The following is a 25,959-nucleotide window of genomic DNA, read 5'->3' as shown; positions in this document are numbered from 1 at the left end:
CCATTCCAAGCAGAGAGATAACGACTCGGGTGAGTCTCCTAAGTAATGTCGTGAGAAGAAACAGGAACAGGTGTTTCCATGGGTTACTTTTTATCTTAAAGAGAAGAGATGCAGTTGCAGCGAAGTCATCCAGTTAGGGGGAACAGGACATAGCTCTCCACTTCAGGAACACATTCAATTCTGGACATACTGGCGCTTTTCCCTCAGAAAGACATAGATAACAACCTCGACAAGTGGATGAAGGAGAGTCATGACTCTCTGATCCACAGAGCAGTGACTTTCAAAGGCTGTGGACTCTCCAGATTATCTGCTGCTAGGTCTCCTTCATTCTAACCTAGTCAATCAGCACTGAAGAATCCAACGGCAAAGCCCAGATCACAATCTGCGGCTCTATGATCTTCCACCTCCAGAAAGGGCGGGGACCACGTTTCCACCGTTTCATTCACAACCTAGTCACCTAGAGGTAGGAGAGGAGGCAGGATTTGGTGAGATTGGTGATACCCTCCTCCAACTACTGCAAATGGGGAGGATGCCTGTCAAGCCATTGGGCATTGTTTCAGCAACACAGCACAGAGAAGTGGATGAAGGAAATCCTATGGGACAGATACCCCTAACTTTCTCCAGCTCTCGTTCTCCCCTGTCACTCAAATGATGTTCCTGACTTATTCTCGGAACTCACCCAAAGTTCTAGTCCTCACATCGGAAGGGAAAGAGATTATGGAAAAGAATGTGGTAAAATTTGTGTGAGATATTTCCATGGTTATTTCACTTGAATTCTAGCTCATGTAAGAGTGAGCTAGTGTAATTCTTGATACTTTACAGTATGAATCCTCGTCACGTGATACATATCCATTAACCAAAATATATCGGTCACCCATACTTATTTGCTTTTTACAGACTGAATAATATTACATTTGTGTGATAAGAACAGGAAAACAGCACAAAAAGTAAAGTAACACACACATGGTTTCTGGTGAAATCAGACAGAAAGTAACTTTGCTTCATCCTTAGGGGAGGTGTGTCCTAGTTACCGGTAAGTCTTATACTATATTGTACTTCGGACTGTCAATCACTCGCAGTGTTCATGCTGGTCTTGGCTTAGGCCCACTTGAATGGGACTTTCTTTCTGTGATATCAATGATTGATTAATCCTGTCGTCATCAAGGAGACAGTTGCTCCAGGATTGGAACAATCTTCTCTCCTTTTGCCTTAATTTATGGATCCTGATTAACAGCCAGAAGTTAAGTCTCACACCCAAGAGAGATAATACAACCATTTCTGATTGATCAATAACTTCAAGCTCGGCAATGGTAAAGTATTCTTGATCAACTCTCATCGCTGGAGAATCTTGTGCCTCATTGGCCCCTTTACCAGAGACTGCTTCAGTTGTGTCTGAAGTGACACTGGTCATCAGCCACCGACTCCCCGCACCTTCTGGTCTCAGTGGATCAAGAAGTGAAATACGATCTATGAGGGGGGGTGTACGATAAGAACTCTACCAGGGAAGTTCCACTTGACTTTCCAACTCTGGAAATACTGCTGTTCACAGAATGATCCAAAGAAGGTTGAAGCGCACACCTGAGGAACTAGATCACCTCAGGAGTGTGGTCCGGAGATATCCAGGCAGTACTCTGGGCTATGCAGACTTTCCGACAGAGTTTGATACGGCACTCAGTCACGACTGCAGTTACCCACGTCAACAAGCAAGGAGGAACTGTGTCTCTGCCACCACTGCAAGGTGGCAAAGCAGGTTCATACTTGGGCATATGGCAACTGGGTAGAGCTGTCATCGAGGTACATTCCAGGGAAGAGGAATGTACTACCAGATGCTCTTGGCCATCAGGGACAGGTAGTAGGAGCAGAGTGGTTCCTACATCCCAGCATGACTGAAAGGCTTCTTGTATGTTTGGGGTCCCCGATGATTGACTTGTTTACCACTCAGCTGAACAAGAAGCTTTCAGTGTTCTTTTGTCCAGTCCCAGACATCTCAGCAGTGATGAAAGATCCCTTCCAACATCCCTTGAACACCTGGACACAACACCTTTCCTCTCTTCTGCCTGTTACATTGGGTAATCAGTAGAATATTGCTAACCCCAAACTTCAGACTGACCATAGTGGCTCCCAGGTTGTCTCAAGCCTAATGATTTCCAGATCTACTGATGCTTCTCATTGAGGTACTGGTAGAACAAATCCAATGGCCCAGCATCCTATGTCATCCTCATCTGCAGAGGTACTATAACTCGGTGGCTTCCCTGTCACTTCAGGGGTAGAGACTATCCAGCATCACCTCCGAGAAAAAGACTTTTCGCGAGACACTGCACAGTTGTCGGAATATCTACTCATATCCTTTGCAGTTGTTTACCACAGAAAATGAGCCACCTTCTATGATTGATGTCGTAGACGGGATACTTCTCCAGTTGGAGCCTCTCTGCAACTTTTTGCTGATATTCTCATTTACTTTTGCCAGAGAAGCTCTTCTCAGTCTCAGCTGTGAAAGGTTATTGCTCAGCCTTAAGCCAGGTCTTCAGACTGAAGTTCTTGGACCTTTCCTCTTTGTGGGATTTGTCCATGCTTGAGAGTTATCAACTCTCATGAGCATTTGCTGCATGAACCATTATGGAGAGTGTCAGATAGGAATCTAGCACTCAAGACTCTTTCTTCTGGGCCTAGTCTCGGCAAAAAGGGTAGGTGAAGTTCATGGCATATCCTATGCCACGAGTCATTCCGATGTATAGAAGGAAGTCTCAGCCTCCTTCTTTCTGGATTCTGTGGCAAAGACCCAAAACCAAGCTGTCCACTACCACAGGTTCAAGTTGTCTTTCATCTCCTCTCTCTAAGATGTGACTAGAGATTGAGATAACCTGGTTCTCTGTCCTTTGAGAGTATTATGATGCTGCCTTAAGAGAACTCAGCACTTCAGACCAGAGGTTGTTCCTCAGCTCTTGTAGGGTGAAAAAGGCCTTCCCCAAGAACACCATCCTCCAAGACGAGGGGTAGGATGGCCAGATGTAAGCAACATATTTTCATAACCATACATTCTCACAACATATATTCCATTGAAAGAGGATCTTCCTTGAATGTCTACTAGCTCCTTATAGTGACCTAAGTAGTCTAATACCTGTCACATTTTCATGACCAGGTGCTTGGACATTTCTCGTGATAGTAACCAGCCAGTTTGATTATAGGGATTTCCTCCATACTAAGGATAAATCTCCTATTAAAGGACAAGGGTTTTTAATCAGGGGGAACAAATAGATTTTTTAAAAAGTAATTTGTATATATCCTAACCATACAAAATCATATCTTTTAAGTTATATTTCTTACATCAACTATCCTGTAAGTGGTAGGCTGAAGGTCAAAGGGAGGGTTCAGTGGCCTATCAGTTGGGCAAGGCTTCCCCGACACTCAGTAGTAACTACTGCCACCTTGTTGAAGATTTAACAGCCTTATTCAGCTTGGCTGAAAACATAAAGAACTCAGGCTTTTATAAATCAGTTGGGAAAAATACAAATTACTTTTAAAAATGTATACATTTCTATTAGATTTTTCATTTTTTTCTATAAGGAAGACTATATACACTGAATATTATAAAGATTATTAGGACTTCCTAATAGTAAAGGGAATACATTTCTAGTAAATTTGATTATAGTTTTATGAGGTAAGGTAAATAATTTTTTTAAAGTATGAATAAAACCAAGCACCGTAGCTAGATGACTTTCATTATTTTAATCTTGAATGCAGTATTTCAGTATATCACTTATTTGTGTTAAGGTAGCTACCAATTTAGAGTTTTTTTATCTAACATCAATGGAGTTCAAGCAGATAAGATAACATCCTGCTTTACAGTGTTTTTAATCAAAGACCTTGTAGTGGAGTGCCAGAGAGATAAGAATCACTTTTCAATCCCTTAATATGAATTGAAAATACTTTAGTTTTGGGTGGTTACTCAGGCTGTAGGTATGTACAAATATTTTTTTTGCAGCAATCACATTTATTATCATTGCTGAGATTTGTGTTGAAAATATAAGTACAGTATTGATATGATACTCCTGCACTTGAACTATTACTAAAAGCATATGCAATTAGGCAATTTTATTTTTTATTTTAAGCTTTATTCAATAGTGAGAGTAACACCAGTAACCATTGTGAGAGTATTGTAGCACTGTAATGTAAGCCCTGTTTCAACAGGCTCATGTGTAGATATTTTCAGGTTTTTCTTTTACCCAATCTTTGAGTCCTGTTATTTTATAGATTTGATAATAATGGTACATATCCCTTTGAAACTGAGGATTATGTACAATATATCCAAATGACCAACAATTGTTTCTTTAAATTAATATGAAACTACTGTGAAACATAGAACCCCACTATCTGTTGAGTCTGTTGAGTGGAAAAAAGTTGTGAAAGAGAACAGGTGAATTTTTTCCAAGGCCACCTCTAATTTTAAGTATAAACAGACAGTCAGTAAAAAGTAGTGCCAATGCTGTGCCTTTTGTTAATGTCTTTCAAATCAAATATACAAAGAGACAAAAATAGGACATATTATTCTCAACTTTAAAGCTAACAAGATTGAATTATATAATTTCAGATTTAGTGAAAGATAATTTGATTCACCTTAAAAAGACTTAATGATGCAGTTCTTGGGACCCTGATGATATCCCATATGTTATGATAAAGAATGTTTCTATGAATCCCAAGCTATTTATCATCAATATTATGAAAAGGATATAGCTTAATTGTAACTACAGTATCCTAGTATTTGGGAACTGACTACTATTTTAGCTTTTTCAAAGTCAGGATATAATAAATTTTTAGAATCTTATTACTGGTCAATTGCCGTGACAGCTTGTCACTGCAAGATAATGGAAAAGATGGTCAACATAAGACTGGTCTGATATTCGCAAATGAAGGCCATCCTAACTACAGCTCAATGTGGTTTTGTGTCAATTGCTCTTAACACGATATATTACTCTAACTCAAAAATTTGTTGTGTGAAGCATTCACCAGTATCAAGTAAGTGTGTATTTGACATTAAAAAAACATAAGACATTACTTGGAGATATTAGATACTTGAAAAAATTAATGACTAGGTCCTTAGAGGAGAATTGCAAATGTTCGTTCAGGTGTTTTTAGCTTACTGCTTCTTTCATGTCAGTTGGTAATGCCTTATCTGAAAGAAAACGTCAAGAAGAATGCATTCCTCAGAGGAGTGTACAGAGTTTTGCCCTTTGTGTTTTTGTTGATTATTGGTTATCTTCTGACATTCCTTAATTTATTTTATAAGTACACCCTACTTTTGGATGACATATCCATTTATTTTACAACTTTCGTGGATGGTGATGGACGAGTGTAATATTCAGCTTATCTTTGATTGAATTATGAATCTGGCAGTTATGAGTAGTTTCAAGCTCTCATCAACTAAAACTGTCATTTTTAAATATTTAACTTAGCCGGTGAATATATAATAGCTGCTGCTCCAGCGGCTCGACAGAAAAACACACAAAAACTCGCGAGCGATCGCTATGAAGGTTGCGGGTGTGCCCACCAGCGCCAACTATCGGCCAGATACCGCCTATGCATGTAAACAAGCCTCAATTCTTCTCTGTCGGTCTGAACGACAAGACGTACCATTACTTACTGTATAACCTGGAGTTTTTCAACAGACTTGGTGAAGTACTTCATTTTGGTTTGAGCTTTCGCAGTGCAGGTGTTTTATCCTCAACTTAAACTCTTGAACTCTTTTTTGGACAGATTTAATTGTTGATGACTTTGGATTGTTTTTTGGACTTTCTTTGACTTTTTCAAAATGGCTGACCCTTCTCAAATTCCTAGATTTCGTAAGTGTAATGCTAGGAATTGCAATAGGCGTCTTCCAAAGGCCTCTCTCGACCCACATACTGTGTGTTCTAATTGTCGGGGTAAAACCTGTCAATTAGGAGATCGGTGTGAGGAGTGTGTGGGCCTTTCGGAATTCGATTGGCTCGAATATGACAAGTATTCTCGTAAGCTAGAGAGAGATAGGGTGAGGAGAAGTTCCTCTAGATCGGTAGATTTTTCCTCTCCCCATGCCCCTGAACCTAATCCTTCCCCTGTAGTAGTTGTGCCTGAACCCTCTACTAGCACTCAGGAACCATCAATGCGGGATATGTTACGTGCCATTCATGCTTTGGGCGAAAGAGTTGAGTCGTTAGCTACAGATCGTAATCAACTCATGGCTGACGTTAAAGAGCTAAAGTGTCAGAGTGCCACAGCGGAAAATCGTGGGAAAGTGATTAGTGCGCAAAGTGTTTTCAGTGTTGCGACCGAGGGTTCGTCTGTTCGTGCCTGTCGTTCGCCTAGTCCGGGACCTCTTGCAAGCTCCCAAGCCCAGGGGAGAAGTAATGTCGTACGACTTATGGGTTCGAGAGGCCTTGATCAGCGAACAGACGTTCCCTCTATGGTAACAGGCGTGTCTCATCAAGACCGCCCCTACCATAAGACGAGAGAGACCATTTTCTCCTCGTCATCCGAAGGCTTTTCGCATAAGAAACCGTGGGGCAAGGTTTCAAGGCCCTTAAAGCGAAAGTCGGTCCCTTCAGGACAGGTCCAGCGTCCTGGTTGTAGCCATTGGGACAGCTCTGACCCTTTGCAGTCATCGGAAGACTGCTCGCCGCCTAAGCAGAAACGTTACACAGGCTCCGAGAGTCTTGGTGTAGGCAAGGTTTTGCAGTCTCAGACGTTACCCTCGTCTTTTACCGCACCCATTCCCGTTTATCCTAAATGGGTTGTACTGCAAGACATGCAGATCAAGCTCGCCTCCCTTATTGAAGACTATTCTGCTGAAAAGGTTCACGATGATCCTCGCCGCTTAGCTAATCGAGATCCTGGCCTTCAGCCGCCAAAACGAGCCTTTGCTCGTCCTGTTGACATTGGCGTTACTAAGTCACGTCAGTCACGCTTTGTAGAGCCTCACTCGATTCAGTCCCGTGTTGACTTTCAGCCGCATATGGACGTTCAGCCGCTTCCTAATGCTCTTGTTGACGTTCAGGACGTTCGCCAACCAGCGGAGTTGACTTGTTTTGACGCTGAGCGTCAAACACCGCAGTCAAGAGTTGTTTTGACTGCTCAGTCTAGGCAGTCAAGGCAGTCTCGAGTTGACGTCGAGCGTCCTCCCGCTCCTGTTGTTGTTGACAGTTAGGCTGTTAAGCAGTTACATGACGTAGCGTCCTGGACTGCTGCTGATGCACCAGTGCGTGTGGACTCTGCGTGTCAAGCATGGCTAACCCCTTTGCTTGTTACTCAGCAGTTATCGGACGAAGATCCTTCAGATGAGGACGTTGCTGATCCTCATCATGATGATCATCCTTCAGATGTAGACGAACCTAGGACGGTTCCTCCTTCGATGGACTTTAAGAAAGTCATGTTAATTTTCAAGGAGCTTTTTCCCGATCACTTTGTTACCGTTGCTCCTCGTTCGCCACCGTCTGAGTTTCCTCTAGGCTTACCTGCTAACATGCCAGCCTTTACTAAGCTAGTGCTTTCTCGCTCTTCCAAGAGGGCTTTACGACTTTTAGGCGACTGGTTGGATACCAGGAGGAGTTTGGGGAAGACGGCCTTTGCCTTCCCTCCTTCAAAGCTCTCGTCTAGATCGAGCGTCTGGTATGCCACGGGAGAAGTTCTCGGCTTGGGAGTCCCTGCCTCTGCCCAGGGTGACTTCTCAAGCCTCGTAGACTCTCCCCGCCGCCTAGCCATGAGACGCTCGAAGATTAGTTGGTGCTCCTCGGACCTTGACCATCTGCTTAAAGGCGTATACAGGGCCTTTGAAGTATTCAACTTCCTTGACTGGTCATTAGGAGCTTTAAGTAGGAAAATCTCGTCTGCTGACAGAGATGTTTCCTTACTTATCATGTCATGTATAGATAAAGCCATCCGCGATGGTTCCAATGAGCTCGCCTCCACTTTTACGTCGGGAGTCTTAAAGAAGCGAGATTCCCTTTGCTCTTTTCTTTCGCCAGGAGTTACTCCCTGTCAGAGATCAGAACTGCTTTTTGCTCCCTTATCAGCGTCCTTGTTTCCGCAGCAACTGGTTAAGGATATAGCTTCTTCGCTTGTGCAAAAGGACACCCATGACTTGATGGCGTCCTCTGCTCGCAAAGGGATTCTTTCTACATCCTTTGCTGTAAGACCCAGGATCGAGACTCCGGCATCCAGATTTATCCCGCCCTTTCGTGGCAGAGCTCCCAGCAGGGGAAGCGCTCGTGCCGAGGGAAAGAGAGGTAAGAAGAGAGGAGCCAAGTCCTCACGTGGCAGAGTCTGACTGCCCACAGCCTCAGACAGCGGTAGGAGCCAGATTGAAGAGCTTCTGGCAGGCCTGGGAGAAGAGGGGCGCAGACCAAGAGTCTGTTTGGTTGCTCAGAGAGGGGTACAAAATTCCGTTTGTACGCAAACCTCCTCTAGTGACAACTCCCATAGACCTCTCTCCCAGGTACCGAGAGGAGTCAAAGAGACAAGCCCTAAACCAAGAAGTGTCTCTGTTGCTAGAGAAGGGAGCGGTGGTGAAAGTCTCGGACCTTCAATCACCAGGGTTTTACAACCGTCTCTTCCTAGTCCCAAAGAAGACAGGAGGTTGGAGACCGGTGCTAGACGTCAGTGCGCTCAACGTTTTTGTTACGAAAACAAAGTTCACTATGGAGACCACGAAGTCCGTCGTAGCAGCGGTCAGAAAGGGAGACTGGATGGTCTCTCTCGACCTACGAGATGCGTACTTCCACATTCCTATACACCCAGATTCCCAACCGTTTCTGAGGTTTGTTTTCAGGAATGTGGTATACCAGTTTCGGGCCCTGTGCTTTGGCCTCAGTCCTGCTCCTATCGTGTTTACGAGGCTCATGAGGAATGTGGCAAAATTCCTCCATTTATCGGGAATCCGAGCCTCCCTGTACTTGGACGACTGGCTTCTCAGGGCATCGTCCAGTCATCGCTGTCTGCAGGATCTTCATTGGACGTTGGATCTGACCAAGGAATTGGGACTTTTGGTCAACCTAGAAAAGTCCCAGCTGATCCCATCCCAAACTATTCTTTATTTAGGGATGGAGATTCGCAGTCCAGTTTTTCGGGCTTTTCCGTCTGCCACCCGAATAGATCAAGCCCTGCTCAAAGTCCAACTTATGCTGAAGAGAGAACGGTGCTCAGTCAGGAATTGGATGAGTCTCGTAGGAACTCTATCATCCCTGGAGCAGTTTGTCTCGCTAGGAAGACTACACCTTCGGCCTCTCCAGTTCCATCTAGCCTTTCACTGGAACAAGGACAAGACGTTAGAGACGGTATCAATCCCGGTCTCCGAACCAGTAAAGGCATGCCTGAAATGGTGGAACAGCAATATCAGTCTCAGAGAGGGACTATCCCTAGCAGTTCAGAACCCAAACCACGTGTTGTTCTCAGACGCGTCGGATTTGGGTTGGGGCGCGACCCTGGACGGTCGGGAATGCTCAGGTCTGTGGACCTCAAGTCAGAGGAGCATGCACATCAACGACAAGGAGCTATTGGCAGTCCACTTGGCCTTGATGAAATTCGAAAGTCTCCTTCGAAACAAAGTGGTAGAGGTCAACTCCGACAATACCACAGCTTTGGCGTACATCTCCAAGCAAGGAGGCACACACTCCCTCACGCTGTACGAGATCGCAAGGGACCTGCTCATTTGGTCAAGAGATCGAGGCATCTCCCTGTTAACGAGATTTATCCAGGGCGACTTGAACGTCTTGGCAGACTGTCTCAGTCGGAGGGGTCAGGTGATTCCCACGGAATGGACCCCCCCACAAGGACGTGTGCAAGAGTCTTTGGGCGACTTGGGGTCAACCCACCATAGACCTCTTTTCCACCTCGATGACCAAGAGGCTTCCAATCTATTGCTCTCCAGTCCCAGATCCAGAAGCAATACACATAGACGCATTTCTACTAGATTGGTCTCATCTGGACTTATATGCATTCCCACCATTCAAGATTGTCAACAAGGTACTGCAGAAGTTCGCCTCTCACGAAGGGACAAGGTTGACGTTGGTTGCTCCCCTCTGGCCCGCGAGAGAGTGGTTCACCGAGGTACTTCGATGGCTGGTAGACTTTCCAAGAAGTCTTCCTCTAAGGGTAGATCTATTACGTCTGCCCCACGTAAAGAATGTTCATCAAAGCCTCCCCGCTCTTCGTCTGACTGCCTTCAGACTATCGAGAGACTCTCAAGAGCTCGAGGCTTTTCGAAGGAGGCAGCCAGTGCGATTGCAAGAGCGAGGAGAGCTTCTACCATTAGAGTTTACCAGTCGAAGTGGGAAGTCTTTCGAGACTGGTGCAAGTCAGCATCTGTGTCCTCGTCCAGTACCTCTGAAGCCCAAATCGCAGATTTTCTTTTACATCTGAGAAATGTTCGCTCCCACGATTAAGGGCTACAGGAGCATGTTGGCTTCGGTCTTTCGTCATAGAGGCTTAGATCTTTCTAACAATAAAGATCTCCAAGATCTCCTTAGGTCTTTCGAGACCTCTAAGGAACGTCGTTTGGCAACTCCTGGATGGAACTTAGACGTGGTCCTAAGGTTCCTCATGTCAGACAGGTTTGAGCCATTACATTCAGCCTCCCTGAAGGATCTCACCCTCAAGACACTTTTCCTAGTGTGCTTGGCTTCGGCTAAAAGGGTCAGTGAACTTCATGCCTTCAGTAAGAACATCGGCTTTTCTACAGAAAAAGTCACTTGTTCACTTCAACTTGGTTTCCTGGCCAAAAATGAACTGCCTTCTCGTCCTTGGCCTAAATCTTTTGATATTCCTTGCTTATCAGAGATCGTAGGCAACAAACTGGAAAGAGTGCTATGTCCTGTTAGATCTCTTAAGTTCTACTTAGCCCGTACTAAGTCCTTACGAGGTGGATCTGAGGCATTATGGTGCTCAGTTAAGAAACCATCATTGCCTATGTCAAAGAATGTTTTGTCATATTTTATCAGATTTTTAATACGAGAGGCTCATTCTCACTTGAATGAGAAAGACCGATGTTTGCTTAAGGTTAAGACGCACGAAGTAAGAGCTATAGCAACCTCCGTGGCCTTCAAGCAAAATAGATCTCTGCAAAGTATTATGGACGCGACCTTTTGGAGAAGCAAGTCGGTATTCGCGTCATTTTACTTAAAAGATGTCCAGACTCTTTACGAGGACTGCTACACACTGGGTCCATTTGTTGCAGTGAGTGCAGTAGTGGGTGAGGGTTCTACCACTACATTACCCTAATTCCAATATCCTTTTTAATCTGTCTCTTGAAATGTTTTTAATCTTGTTTTTGGGTTGTACGGAAGGCTAAGAAGCCTTTCGCATCCTGGTTGATTTGGCGGGTGGTCAAAGTCATTTCTTGAGAGCGCCCAGATTAGGGGTTTGATGAGGTCCTGTTGTATGGGTTGCAGCCCTTGATACTTCAGCTCCTGGGAGTCTTTCAGCATCCTAAGAGGATCGCTGGGCTTCGTGAGGAAGACAAACTAACAAGGCAGAGTAATCGTCTATGTCAACTTCCTTACCAGGTACCTATATATTTGGGTTTTGTTATGTTATAACTGTCAAAAACTCTAAAGCATATACGCTGTAAACTTAATTAACTCTGGTCTCTACCCACCACCATGGGTGTGAATCAGCTATTATATATTCACCGGCTAAGTTAAATATTTAAAAATGATATTTTGATTATAAAATAAATTTTTGAATATACTTACGCGGTGAATATATAAATTAAAGGCCCTCCCTTCCTCCCCAATAGAGACGCAGCGGGACAAGAAGAATTGAGGCTTGTTTACATGCATATGCGGTATCTGGCCGATAGTTGGCGCTGGTGGGCACACCCGCAACCTTCATAGCGATCGCTCGCGAGTTTTTGTGTGTTTTTCTGTCGAGCCGCTGGAGCAGCAGCTATTATATATTCACCGGGTAAGTATATTCAAAAATTTATTTTATAATTAAAATACCATATCTGTGGAATACAGTGTATTGATTTCTATCATTATATTTGACACCCTTATTCTCTTTTATAGATTGACATCATGTTGAAGACTGCTGCGATTGTGGGCGTTACAAGTGCCTTATGGGCTGCTGGGCAGCATGGATTATCACTTGGAGGTTTTTTGATACCCAAGCTTAGTGGCTTACATCTTGCTGCCTTAGCCGTAGGAGTTTATTTGACGACTGGCGGAACGCATACAATTTGGCTAGCATATCACACCCTTCCTAGAGATCTTAAGTAAGTTGTAACTTTGCTAATTTGAATATTATTTAAATTTTCTGGAATGGTTATAACATCTTATTTATCTTAATATCATCTTCCCTAAACAGTATCAATAATTTTTCTTGGAGTTGTGGGTGGAATATAAGAAGTGTCTTTAACTGGCCCTGCAGATAAAATCTAAAAGGTTATGAACAAGAAGAGGGCTGTTGAATGTATTATTATTATTATTATTATTATTATTATTATTATTACTATTATTATTATTATTATTATTATTATTATTATTAGCTAAGCTATAACCCTAGTTGGAGAAGCACGATGCTATGAGCCCAAGGGCTCCAACAGGGAAAAATAGCCCAGTGAGAAAAGGATATAAGGAAATAAATAAGCTATATGGGAAGTAATGAACAATTATAATAAAATATTTTAAGAACATTAACACCGTTAAAGTAGATTTTTCATATATAAACTATAAAAAGAGATTTCTGTTAGCCTGTTCAACATTAAAAAGAAGTATGAGAAAAATAAGATTATTTTCATGTTATATCTTCAAGCATAACCTTAAGGACAAGAAAAAGTGTAGATGAAAGTTTTCCTGGAGAGCCCACACAGGTTTTTGCAACTCCTTACTGCCAAGTATCAATAATTAGCCATTGTTTATATAAACTTTATCACTCTGTTTCTTGTCGCTGGCCAAGTAGCAACTGGTTAAAAGCTTGAAATCAATTAGTGATTCTATAGAATTCATTTAAAACTAGAGTACCTCACTTTTTCAATATTAATCTTACCCGATGATCATTTAGCTGTCAACTCTGTTGCCCGACAGAAATCTACGGTCGGGATACGCCAGCGATCGCTATACAGGTGGGGGTGTACACAACAGCGCCATCTGTGGTCAGGTACTCCAGTACTTCTTGTCAACACCACCTCAATTTTTCCTCTGTCGTGCCTCCGGCTAGACCTACTTGGATACGCTGTTGATTCTGGAGTTATTGTTCACGATTTGGTGATGTTTTTGCTCTAGAGTTTAGCCTTCGCTATTCAGGAAGCTTTATCATTAGCTTAGCAAGTTTTTGGAATTAATTTGATATAATTTTGGTGACGAAGAGAGTATAAACTCTCTTTCACTTTTAAATGGCCGACCCTTCCCTTAGACGGAAGTGTTGGTGTCGAAGAGAGTATAGACTCTCTTTCTTAATTTTGCTTAACAAAGTTATAGATTTATTTTATATCTCTCCGCCTTTTATAGGCCTCTTCGATTAACTTCCTTTTATTATAAACTTATTAAAATTAATTTTTATGTTCGTTTATATGCGACCTTTCCTAATAGTAGGCGGTCTTTTCTTGGAACCGAAGTTAATTAACATTGAGCCCGTCATATCGTTTTTACCTGTTAAGATTTTATGCTATTTTAATGTTTTCTGAAAGAATTTCTTTGATAGTCTCGTACTGTTTTCAAAGTTGAACTAACGTTTTGTTTTGTCTCCGCAGTTGTTGACGTTCAGAACGTTCAACTTGCGCTCTATCGTTACGATAGAGAGAGAGTATTCACGGTTCACGTTGCAGTAAGAGTAAACCGATTCTAGCGTTTTGTTCATTCTTTCTTAGCTTAAATGGTTTTAATTCTAATAAAGGAACTTTTTATTTGGGAAATCTTCCAGTTTTTTTCCTTTAACAATAATATGTTTTAACGATATATATAATTGGGCTCATCTCTCAGGTTCTAAGTCAAGAGAGAGAGAGAGAGAGATAGAGACGGAGGGAGAGAGAGGAGGATAAACGTTTCGTTCAAGCGGGTAACGTTGTTATGGTTTTTGCTCTTCTCCCTAGTCTCTTTAGGGGAAGAAGGTAAACGTTTCTAGAGTTTTATTCTTGTTCCCAGGCTTTATGCGGTGAGAGATTTTAAACGTAGTTTATTTGATCTAGTGTTTAGTCTCTTTTCCAGCCACTGAATTTTTTATCTTTCATTATGTTTTTCTGTTACATTGTAATACTGTTTTCGCAATTACTAACTTTTAATGAAGGATAGAATTGCGTGTTTCAGGTACAAACCACTTAAAGTTTCGAGTTCAGTGAAATAAGTGCAAACAGAAATTCAAAAGTGATAAAGTGATAAGCGCAAAGTGTTACAGTGTTGCGTTCGAGGGTTCGTCTGTTCGTGCCAGTTGTTCGCCTAGTCTGGGACCTCTTACAAGCTCCCAAGCCCAGGGGAGAAGTAACGTCGAAGGACTTATGGGTTCATCAGGCCTTGATCGACGAACAGACGTTTCCCTCCGTGGTTTCGGGTGTACCCACTCACGTAGCCGACGTGATCACCCCACCCACACAAAGACGAGAGAGCCCATTTATTCCTCGTCTGCGGAAGAGGTTTCTCGCAGAAACCATGGACCAAATCTTGCAGCTTTTAAGTGCAAGTCGGTCCCTTCCGCGCAAGTCCAACTCCTAGGTGTAGCCATTAGCACTGGGTCAGTTCGGACTTGCTGCAGTACGACAACTGCACACCTCCCAGAGAGGCAAGGTGGTACCGCAACAGGCAGTAACTCCGTCTGTTGCCGCACCAGCTGTTTTAGACCCTCCTGTGAGAGCTCCACCTCCGATGCGCAGTCCACCCTGCCAGACGCATGTTCTTGCTGCGCCTCCTGCTTGCTTTCATGCGTGAGTTGCCGCATCGGGAGTTGCCGGGTTCCAGCACTATGAGGCAACCTCCTCAACCCATGAGGCAGGAGCCTCATGCTATGCGGCAACCTCCTCTACCCATGAGGCAGGAGCCTCATGCTATGAGGAGCCTCATGATATGCGGCTTCCTCCTCAACCCATGAGGCAGGAGCCTCATGCTATGCGGCAACCTCCTCTACCCATGAGGCAGGAGCCTCATGCTATGCGGCATCCTCCTCAACCCATGAGGCAGGAGCCTCATGCTATGCGGCATCCTCCTCAACCCATGAGGCAGGAGCCTCATGCTATGAGGAGCCTCATGCTATGCGGCATCCTCCTCAACCCATGAGGCAGGAGCCTCATGCTGTGAGGAGCCTCATGCTATGCGGCATCCTCCTCAACCCATGAGGCAGGAGCCTCATGCTATGCGGCAACCTCCTCTACCCATGAGGCAGGAGCCTTATGCTATGCGGCATCCTCCTCAACCCATGAGGCAGGAGCCTCATGCTATGCGGCATCCTCCTCAACCCATGAGGCAGGAGCCTCATGCTATGAGGAGCCTCATGCTATGCGGCATCCTCCTCAAACCATGAGGCAGAAGCCTCATGCTATGCGGCAACCTCCTCAACCCATGAGGCAGGAGCCTCATAATATGTGGCATCCTCCTCAACCCATGCGGCATGAGCCTCATCCCTTGCAGCATGAGCCTCATCCCATGCAGCATGAGCCTCATACCATGCAGCATGAGCCTCATCCCATGCAGCATGAGCCTCATCCCATGCAGCATAAGCCGCATGCCATGCAACATGCTCTGCATACCTTACAGCATGCTCTACATACAGCATGCTCTGCATATACAGCATGCTCTGCATACCATACCGCATGCTCCTCAGTCACACATCTTTGGTTGTTGCCAACTCACAAGACTGTCAAGCAGTTTCTTAACGTTGCCTTCTGGTCTGCTGCTTTTGCACCAGTGAAACCCTCACTGAGAGAACTTAGCTTTTCTCGGATATGGTTCCTGTAGATGAGAAAGTGCTATTCTCCCTCCTTCTGATATTCCATTGAGGACTCTGTCATTTGGAGAGGAGCCTTAAGCTGCTTAGCCTCCTATGGACTTTTATTTAAGCATAACATGCTTCCAGGGAGGGTAATGGTTCCGCTTCAGTCGCTAACCCCGTCTGTTGCCACACCTGCTCCCATAGACCTTGAGCTTTGTTGCAAGACATGCAGTCCAAGCTTAGTCCTTGTTAGAGGATTTTTTTGTTTACGGAGTCAGTGTGTCACTGGGAAGACGTTCAACAACCAGCAGAAGTGACTTGTTGTGACGCAGTGCGGCAACCTCAGCAACCCGATAAGGAGTTGTCTGTACGACTCAGACAGTCTAGACAGTTTCGGGTTGTCGCTGTACTTCCTCGCTTCCCCATGGTTGACAGTTCACAGACTGTGCAGCAGTACCATGATCTTGTGTCCGGCTCCGTCAGACGACTGGCTTTTAAGAGCTCCCACAAGTCGTCACTGTCTGGAGATTCTCAGATGGACTATGGATCTGACCAATGAACTGGGCCTCCTGGTCAATTTTGAGGAGTCCCAGCTCGTCCCATCCCAGACCATTGTCTACCTGGGTATGGAGCTTCAGAGTCGAGCTTTTCGGGCTTTTCCGTCGGCCCCAAGGATCTACCAAGCCCTAGAATGCATCCAGAGCATGCTGAGAAGGAACCGATGCTCAGTCAGGTAGTGGATGAGTCTAACAGGGACACTTTCATCGCTGACCCTGTTCATCGAGTTAGGGAGACTCCACCTCCGCCCCCTTCAGTATCATCTAGCTGCTCACTGGATAAAGGACATGACGCTAGAGACAGTCTCAGTTCCTGTTTCCGAAGAGAGGAGGTCTACTCTAACGTGGTGAAAGAACAGCTTTCTTCTCAAGGAAGTCTACCTTTGGCTGTTCAGAAACCCGACCGCCGTCTCTTCTCGGACGCATCAGACACGGGCTGGGGTGCGACTTTGGACGGACAGGAATGCTCGGGAACATGGAATCAGGAGCAAAGGACACTTCACATCAATTGCAAGGAGCTGTTGGCGGTTCATCTGGCCTTGATAAACTTCAAGTCCCTCCAGCTTAACAAGGTGGTGGAGGTGGACTCTGACAACAACACAGCCTTGGCTTACATCTCCAAGCAGGGAGGGACTCATTCGTGGAAGTTGTTCTAGATCGCAAGGGACCTCCTCATCTGGTCAAAAGATCGAAAGCTCACGCTGGTAACGAGGTTCATTCAGGGCGATATGAATGTCATGGCAGATCGCCTCAGACGGAAGGGTCGGGTCATCCCCACAGAGTGGACCCTTCACAAGAATGTTTGCAGCAGACTTTGGGCCCTGTGGGGTCAACCAACCATAGATCTGTTCACTACCTCGATAACCTAGAGGCTCCCGTTGTATTGTTCTCCGATTCCAGACCCAGCAGCAGTTCACGTGGATGCTTTTCTGCTGGATTGGTCCCATCTCGACCTGTATGCATTCCCGCCGTTCAAGATTGTCAACAGGGTACTTCAGAAGTTCGCCTCTCGCAAAGGGACACGGCTGACGTTGGTTGGCTCCGCTCTGGCCCGCGAGAGAATGGTTCATAGAGGTACTGCAATGGCTGGTCGATATTCCCAGGACTCTTCCTCTAGGAGTGGACCTTCTACGTCAACCTCACGTAAAGAAGGTACACCCAAACCTCCACGCTCTTCGTCTGACTGCCTTTAGACTTTCGAAAGACTCTCAAGAGCTAGGGGCTTTTCGAAGGAGGCAGCCAGAGCGATTGCCAGAGCAAGGAGGACATCCACTCTCAGAGTCTATCAGTCTAAATGGGAAGTCTTCCGAAGCTGGTACAAGGCCAATGCAGTTTCCTCAACCAGTACCACTGTAACCCAGATTGCTGACTTCCTGTTACATCTAAGGAACGTAAGATCCCTTTCAGCTCCTACGATCAAGGGTTACAGAAGTATGTTGGCAGTGGTTTTCCGCCACAGAGGCTTGGATCTTTCCACCAACAAAGATCTACAGGACCTCCTTAGGTCTTTTGAGACCTCAAAGGAACGTCGGTTGTCCACTCCAGGCTGGAATCTAGACGTGGTCCTAAGGTTCCTTATGTCATCAAGATTTGAACCTCTCCAATCAGCCTCTTTTAAGGACCTCACATTAAAAACTCTTTTCCTCGTGTGCTTGACAACAGCTAAAAGAGTAAGTGAGATCCACGCCTTCAGCAGGAACATAGTTTTCACATCTGAAACGGCTACATGTTCCTTGCAGCTCGGTTTTTTGCTAAAACGAGCTTCCTTCACGTCCTTGGCCTAAGTCGTTCGAGATCCCAAGCCTGTCCAACTTGGTGGGGAACGAACTGGAGAGAGTACTTTGCCCAGTTAGAGCTCTTAGGTACTATCTAAAAAGGTCATAACCTTTACGAGGACAATCAGAAGCCTTATGGTGTGCTATCAAGAAGCCTTCTCTTCCAAGGTCTAAGAACTCAGTTTCTTACTAAATCAGGCTTCTGATTAGGGAAGCACATTCTCATCTGAAGGAAGAAGACCTTGCTTTGCTGAAGGTAAGGACACATGAAGTGAGAGCTGTGGCTACTTCAGTGGCCTTCAAACAGAACCGTTCTCTGCAGAGTGTTATGGATGCAACCTATTGGAGAAGCAAGTCAGTGTTCGCACCATTCTATCTCAAAGATGTCCAGTCTCTTTACGAGAACTGCTACACCCTGGGACCATTCGTAGCAACGAATGCAGTAGTAGGCGGGGGCTCAGCCACTACATTCCCATAATCCCATAACCTTTTTAACCTTTCTCTTGAATACTTTTTATGGGTTGTACGGTCGGCTAAGAAGCCTTCCACATCCTTGTTGATTTGGCGGGTGGTCAATTCTTTCTTGAGAAGCGCCGAGGTTAAAGGTTGTGATGAGGTCCTTTAGTATGGGTTGCAGCCCTTTATACTTCAGCACCTAAGAGTCGTTCAGCATCCTAAGAGGACCGCTACGCTCAGTAAGGAAGACGTACTTAATAAAGGCAGAGTAATGGTTCAAGTCGTCTTCCTTACCAGGTACTTATTTATTTTATGTTATTTTTGAATAACTAATAAAATGAAATACGGGATACTTAGCTTCTTTGTTAACATGTATGCTGGTCTCCACCCACCACCCTGGGTGTGAATCAGCTACATGATCATCGGGTAAGATTAATATTGAAAAATGTTATTTTCATTAGTAAAATAAATTTTTGAATATACTTACCCGATGATCATGATTTAATTGACCCACCCTTCCTCCCCATAGAGAACCAGTGGACCGAGGAAAAAATTGAGGTGGTGTTGACAAGAAGTACTGGAGTACCTGACCACAGATGGCGCTGTTGTGTACACCCCCACCTGTATAGCGATCGCTGGCGTATCCCGACCGTAGATTTCTGTCGGGCAACAGAGTTGACAGCTACATGATCATCGGGTAAGTATATTCAAAAATTTATTTTACTAATGAAAATAACATATTACATGGTTTGTTCTAACATGTATTCAAACCTTTTGTCCTTTAGAATAGAGAAATGTCTCCAGCAGAGCTTGAATGGCCTTTGAATTCGCTAAAGAGATAGTTAACAGTACGTGGTGAGTGCGAAGAAAGTAGCACTGGACTCCCACCTGTTGGAAGCTCTTCACTTTAGTGTTCAGCCGCAACAAGTACAGACGTACGTACTGTTGCACTCCAACCAAAAGATTTCATCTCTTAATTTTTCTTGCAGAAAGTGAATGATAGCTGTTGCTTTTTATGAATATGGATATGAAGGAGATTTTTACTTGCTTGGGAAGGGGTGAACATTACAACCAATTTATGGCTAAATCAGCTGTAGATAGACACACTCTCAGTGCATCTTATAGGGGGTCATGATTGTTCGCAATCATCCCTGTGTGCTGGGTGTAGGTTATGCAGGAGCATGCTCAAGAAGACACCAAAAAAATCTTTTACTTCTTTTTTTCCCTCATTGAGTCCTTCTTAATGAGAGAATGCTGTGACGTACAGTAGTCAGTCAGTTTCAACACAGAATATCATTTCCCTTATAACACCACTTCGCTTTTAGGAAGATGGGGTGGACGACACTTGAGTGGTCTCTGGCTCCTTGCAAGTTTAAACCACAGCTTCATGTTTACTTCCCTGATGCCAGTTCATGCAGCCAGGAACAGAACCCTGTGTCATGAACTCCCATGGCCCTGGTTTCCCCAGCTACCCGTGAGCCAGGTGGGCCAGAGGTGTACAGCCCCGTAACCCTTCTGTTGCCCAGGTGTAGGAGAAGCTTTGGCACCCTCCCTCACCGTTCTCACCTGGACTCTGGACTCCTGCTCCCCCCTCAAGTCGTGATACTTTGGTAGTCCAATTTGAGAGGATGGCACTGCTTAAGGCTGTGATTGTGTACTTGTGTACTAAGGAAGACCACAAATTGGAAGCGGAGGGACCTGTACCTTGGGCATTGGTCTGTGGTCATCCTTCCACCCTAGTCAGCTGAGGAAAGAGTACAGGCGACTGTCTCCATCTCTGCCTTGATCAGTGCTGAGGATTCTTCCGCCCACTGTTGTCGGCCATTCCTGGCAGTCTTTATCCCCCCGATTATGTTGCTGATTATGTCCTTGGGGTAGAGCGATCATATTTATAGGGAAGGGCTTAGGAAATCTTCAGAGCAACCTCTACCCTAGCTGGGTATGAGGGTATTTGGGATTTGTCTGCACTAAAGACAGTGATCATTGGACAGATGCCAACAGAGGCAGACAATCCCAAGTCAGAGCATTCTTTTGTCAATGTCCTTGCACTCACTTGTAAGTATAACAGTCTGGGGAAGTGACCTTGTCTCTGCCATTAGGGAGAATCTTAGTCCTTAATTGACTGTTCAGTTTCCTTCAAGTGTTGAAGCCATTTCTAGAGCTATCCTTGCCCCGGATCGAGTTGATAATCAGCCGGTCAAACAAGATCTTGCTCCACTCACTCTCAGGGCAGAGAAGGTTCTACACATCAGAGCATGCTGCATCATCACCTCTTCATTTTGACCAATTAGTGTCTTCCCGTCAGATGAATGTATCAGTAAGCTGGAGGTAGCGTGACTGTTCCTATCCAAGACATACTTTGGCCAACCTCTGCACTGTCAGAGTCTTCTCGTTCCACATGGGTATCTTCACCAGAGATCTCTTTAGTGGTGTTTAAAGGATCACTGACCAGCCTCCAGAGATCATCCTTTCCTTCCTGTTCCAATGGAGCATTAGGCTTAAGTCGATCTTATCTGGTGGTTAAAAGAGAAAAGCCTCACCAATGAAGTCCCATTCAACTCCTTGCCTCCAGATATGCAACTGTTCTTAGAAGCATTGAAGAAGTGGGACACAAACTTGAATGACTTGGGCATCTAAGGGGTATAGTTAGAAGAAGAAAAGCATCTGCTCATCATCAGCCTTTAAATGCAAGCACCTTTGCTAATGCTGCAAACATTTTAAGAACGTTTGAGGTGACACAAGGTAGTCTTGATAAGCAACAACACTATGTTGGTGGCTTACGTCAACAAGTGAGTAGGGCACGGTCTTGTGCCCTCTCTGCCACCTGATGAAGTAGGTACACATTTGGGCAGAGTTCCATGCTGTAGAGTTACCAACTAAGTACATTCCAGGCAATGTCTTTGGCTGGTGATCCCCATACTGGGGTTCAAGTCCAGCTCAAACTCGTTAGTTCCTTTAGTCGCTGCAATCACACCATCCTTGTGAGCTAAGGAGCGGGGTTTGGGAGAGTCTACCTTTAGGTCTATCTGCTGAGTCATCAACAGCCATTGCCTGGCCCTCCATGGTCCTAGCTTGGGTGGAGTGGGGGCTTAGTCGCTGATCATATGTATATATGGTCATTTTCTAGGGCAAGTAGCTCCCTGTGTTTTATTTTCCCATACCAGGCCCTGTGTTTGAAGACGCCTTACAGCACCCATTGGATCATCTGGACACTTACGCCTTTCCTCTGGTTAGCCCAGTGTTTCTCAACCTTTTTTTACCAATGGCACACTTAGGATCTTATAATAATATCACGGCACACTTGGAAAATTTAAGAGAAAAAATTAAGAGAATATATACTTGTAAATATGAGATGGAACTACAGACTTAAGAAATAAAACACTTTTAAATATGAACTTACTTTTTTTCAATATTAATCTTACCCGATGATCATGTAGCTGTCAACTCCGTTGCCCGACAGAAATCTACGGTCGGGATACGCCAGCGATCGCTATCCAGGTGGGGGTGTACTCAACAGCGCCATCTGTGGTCAGGTACTCAAGTACTTCTTGTCAACAAGAACTCAATTTTTCCTCTGTCGTGCCGCCGGCAAGACCTACTTGGATACGCTGTTGATTTTGGAGTCTTTTGTTCACGATTTGGTGATGTATTTGCTCTAAAGTTTAGCCTTCGCTGTTCAGGAAGCTTTATCCTTAGCTTAGCAAGCTTTTGGAATTAATTTGATTTATTGGTTAACGAACTTTGCTTAATTTTGGAATTCCCCCTTGACTACTTCTAAATTCAAGATGTCTGACCATTCCCAAGTTCCTAAATACAGGCAGTGTAGTGTTAGGACTTGTACTAGGCGTCTTCCGAAGGCCTCTATAGATCCTCACACCATATGTTCCAATTGTAGGGGTAAATCCTGTCAATTGGAAGATCGATGTGGGGAATGTGCTGGGCTTTCGGAATTCGATTTTAACGAATTCCTTAGATATGCACGTAGGTTAGAGAAGGAGAGAGATAGGAGGAGTTCTTCTCGCTCTGTGGATTTTTCCTCTCCCCATGCCCCTCAACCTTTTCCTTCCCCTGTGGTGGTGACTCCCGAACCTGCTACGAGTGCTCAGCCTGCAATGGCTGATATGTTGCGTGCCATTCAGGCTCTCGGTGAGAAGGTGGAGTCGTTGGTTAGTGACCGCAATCAGATCTTGGCAGATGTCAGAGAGCTGAAAGCGAAGAGTGCAGTGGGAAGTGTTAGTGCTAGTGATGTGCATAGTGTCAGTGTCAGTGTTGCGCATGAGGGTACATCTGTGCGTGCCAGTCGTCCTCCCAGTCCGGGACCTCTTGCAAGCTCCCAAGCCCAGGGGAGAAGCAATGTCGAAGGACCAAAGAGTTCGGCAGGCCTTGATCGGCGCACGGATGTATCCTCAGTGGTTGCGGACGTATCTGTTAAGGATCGTCCCATCCACATACAGACGAATGAGCCCTTACATTCCTCGTCTGTGGAAGAGGTTTCCAGGAGGAAACGATGGACCAAGGTCTCACGACCGCTCAAACGTAAGGTCCCTTCCGAGCTAGTCCAACGGCCCAGGTGTAGCCACTGGGTCAGTTCGGACTCGCCACAGTCATCTGATGACTGCACACCTCCCAAGAGAGGTAGAGTGGTCCCTCAACAGGCTACTGCTCTGTCTGTTGTTGCTCCAACCACAGTAGACCCTAAGTGGTCCATGCTGCAGACTCTGCAATCTCAGCTTGCGGCATTCATGCAGGAGTATCATGCCGAGAAGGTTAACACCTCTCCTGTTAACCTACAACCCGCAGAGGTTGTGCGTTCAGCAGATACTGCGGCTGCCTGCTCCCACACCCCACCTGTGAGAGCTCCTCCACCGATGCGCAGTCCTCCCTGCCAGACGCATGTTCTTGCTGCACCATCTGCTAACATGCGTGAGCTGCCGCATCAGGAGTTGCCAGGTTCCAGCACTATGTGGCATTCTCCTCAGCCCATGCAGCATGCTCTGCAGACCTTACAGCATGCTCCGCATACCATGCAGCATGAGCCGCATACCTTACAGCATGCTCTGCATACCTTACCGCATGCTCCTCAGCCCACCGCAGCCCCTCCCACACACCAGCCCTCTGCTTTTGTTGTTGCCAGCTCGCAGACTGTCCAGCAGAGGCATGATGTTGGACCCGCAGGTACGCATGCACCCGTTCTGCAGGATTCAGCCGTTCAGCTTGCTGCTCTGTCTTTGCCACTCACAACTCAACTTTCGGATGATGATGTATCGGATGATGAAGCTGCTCACCTGGATGAACCTCACTCTGATGTTGAAGGACACAAGTCTTCGCCACCCTCCTTAGACTTTCGCAAAGTCCTTGCCTTGTTCAGGGACTTGTATCCTGAGCATTTTGTGTCTGCAACCCCTCGTTCTCCTCCCTCCGAGTTTGCTCTGGGCATGCAGTCTGCTGCACCTGCCTTCACCAAGCTTGTTCTCGCCAGATCATCTAGGAGAGCTTTGAGGGTTATGGGGGACTGGTTGCATTCCAAGAAGCAACTGGGAAGGACCTCTTTTGTGTTTCCTCCTCCCAAGCTTGCTTCTAAGTCGAGCGTCTGGTATGCCACGGGAGAGGAACCTGGCTTGGGGGTTCCTGCCTCTGCCCAGGCCGACTTCTCAAGTCTGGTTGACTCTCCCCGCAGGTTGGCTATGAGACGTTCGAAGATCTGCTGGTCCTTTTCCGATCTAGATCATCTGTTGAAGGGAGTCTTTCGTGCCTTCGAGATATTCAACTTCCTCGATTGGTGTTTGGGAGCCTTAAGCAGGAAGACTTCCCCTTCAGATAAGGACTCGGCCATGCTGATCATGTCTAGCATGGACAAGGCAATTCGGGATGGGTCTGGTGAACTTGCGGCTTCATATGTATCAGGAGTCGTCAAGAAGAGAGAACATCTTTGCTCCTTCTTATCTGCTGGTATCACTCCTTGCCAGAAGTCAGAGTTGTTGTTTGCTCCTCTCTCCAAGTGTCTGTTTCCGGAGGAGTTGATTAAGGGGATGGCTGCCTCACTTATCCAGAAGGATACTCATGACCTGATGGCTTCTTCTGCACGTAAGGCTAAAACCTTACCTTCCGTGCCTAGACCCTTCCGCCCTGCAGCAGTTGATACACCTGCTTCTAGGTTCATCCCGCCCTTTCGTGGCAGAACCTCCAGCAGAGGAGGTACCCGTGCAGACAGTCACCGTGGCAAGTCCAAGAAGGGTTCCAAGTCCGCAAAAGGCAAGTTTTGACTGCCTTCCTCTCCAGACAGCAGTAGGAGCCAGACTCAAGACCTTCTGGCAAGCTTGGGAGAGCAGAGGTGCAGACGCTCAGTCTGTGAAGTGGCTAAGGGAGGGATACAGAATTCCGTTCTGCCTCAATCCCCCTCTAGCTACATCTCCCATCAACCTCTCTCCCAACTACAAGGAGAAGGACAAGAGGCTAGCGTTGCAACAAGAGGTGTCGCTCTTGCTACAAAAGGAAGCGGTGGTCATAGTCCGGGATCATCAATCCCCGGGCTTTTACAACCGTCTCTTCCTGGTAGCCAAGAAGACAGGAGGTTGGAGACCGGTGCTGGACGTCAGTGCTCTCAATGCTTTTGTCACCAAGCAGACGTTCACAATGGAGATGACGAAGTCGGTCCTAGCAGCGGTCAGGCAGGAGGACTGGATGGTCTCGTTAGACCTGAAAGACACATACTTTCACGTTCCCATCCATCCAGACTCCCAACCTTTCCTAAGATTCGTTTTTGGAAAGGTTGTGTACCAGTTCCAAGCCCTGTGCTTTGGCCTAAGCACGGCACCTCTTGTGTTTACCAGACTGATGAGGAATATTGCGAAATTCCTTCACTTGGCAGACATCAGAGCCTCCCTCTATTTAGACGACTGGCTTTTAAGAGCTCCCACAAGTCGTCGCTGTCTGGAGAATCTCAGATGGACTATGGATCTGACCAAGGAACTGGGCCTCCTGGTCAATTTAGAGAAGTCCCAGCTCGTCCCATCCCAGACCATTGTCTTCCTGGGTATGGAGATTCAGAGTCGAGCTTTTCGGGCTTTTCCGTCGGCCCCAAGGATCAACCAAGCCCTAGAATGCATCCAGAGCATGCTGAGAAGGAACCGATGCTCAGTCAGGCAGTGGATGAGTCTAACAGGGACACTTTCATCGCTGGCCCTGTTCATCGAGTTAGGGAGACTCCACCTCCGCCCCCTTCAGTATCATCTAGCTGCTCACTGGATAAAGGACATGACGCTAGAGACGGTCTCAGTTCCTGTTTCCGAAGA

The 25,959-nt window shown here is 45.7% G+C and overlaps 1 protein-coding gene across 1 annotated transcript in view; it reads left to right on the top strand.

Annotated features, from left to right (window-relative positions):
* Positions 1-25,959, top strand: part of LOC137645655 (long-chain fatty acid transport protein 4-like) — a 129,108-nt gene that overhangs the window by 3,078 nt on the left and 100,071 nt on the right. The window contains exon 2 of the mRNA XM_068378488.1: positions 12,033-12,238. Coding sequence (XP_068234589.1) covers positions 12,042-12,238 — 197 coding nt within the window. The 5' untranslated portion in view covers positions 12,033-12,041. The remainder of the gene's footprint in view (positions 1-12,032; positions 12,239-25,959) is intronic.

The sequence above is a fragment of the Palaemon carinicauda genome, chromosome 8 (assembly GCF_036898095.1).
Source record: "Palaemon carinicauda isolate YSFRI2023 chromosome 8, ASM3689809v2, whole genome shotgun sequence".
In the NCBI taxonomy this organism is placed as follows: Eukaryota; Metazoa; Arthropoda; class Malacostraca; order Decapoda; family Palaemonidae; genus Palaemon; species Palaemon carinicauda.
The sequence above is the reverse complement of the archived record's forward strand: the minus strand, read 5'-3'. Positions and strand labels throughout refer to the sequence as shown.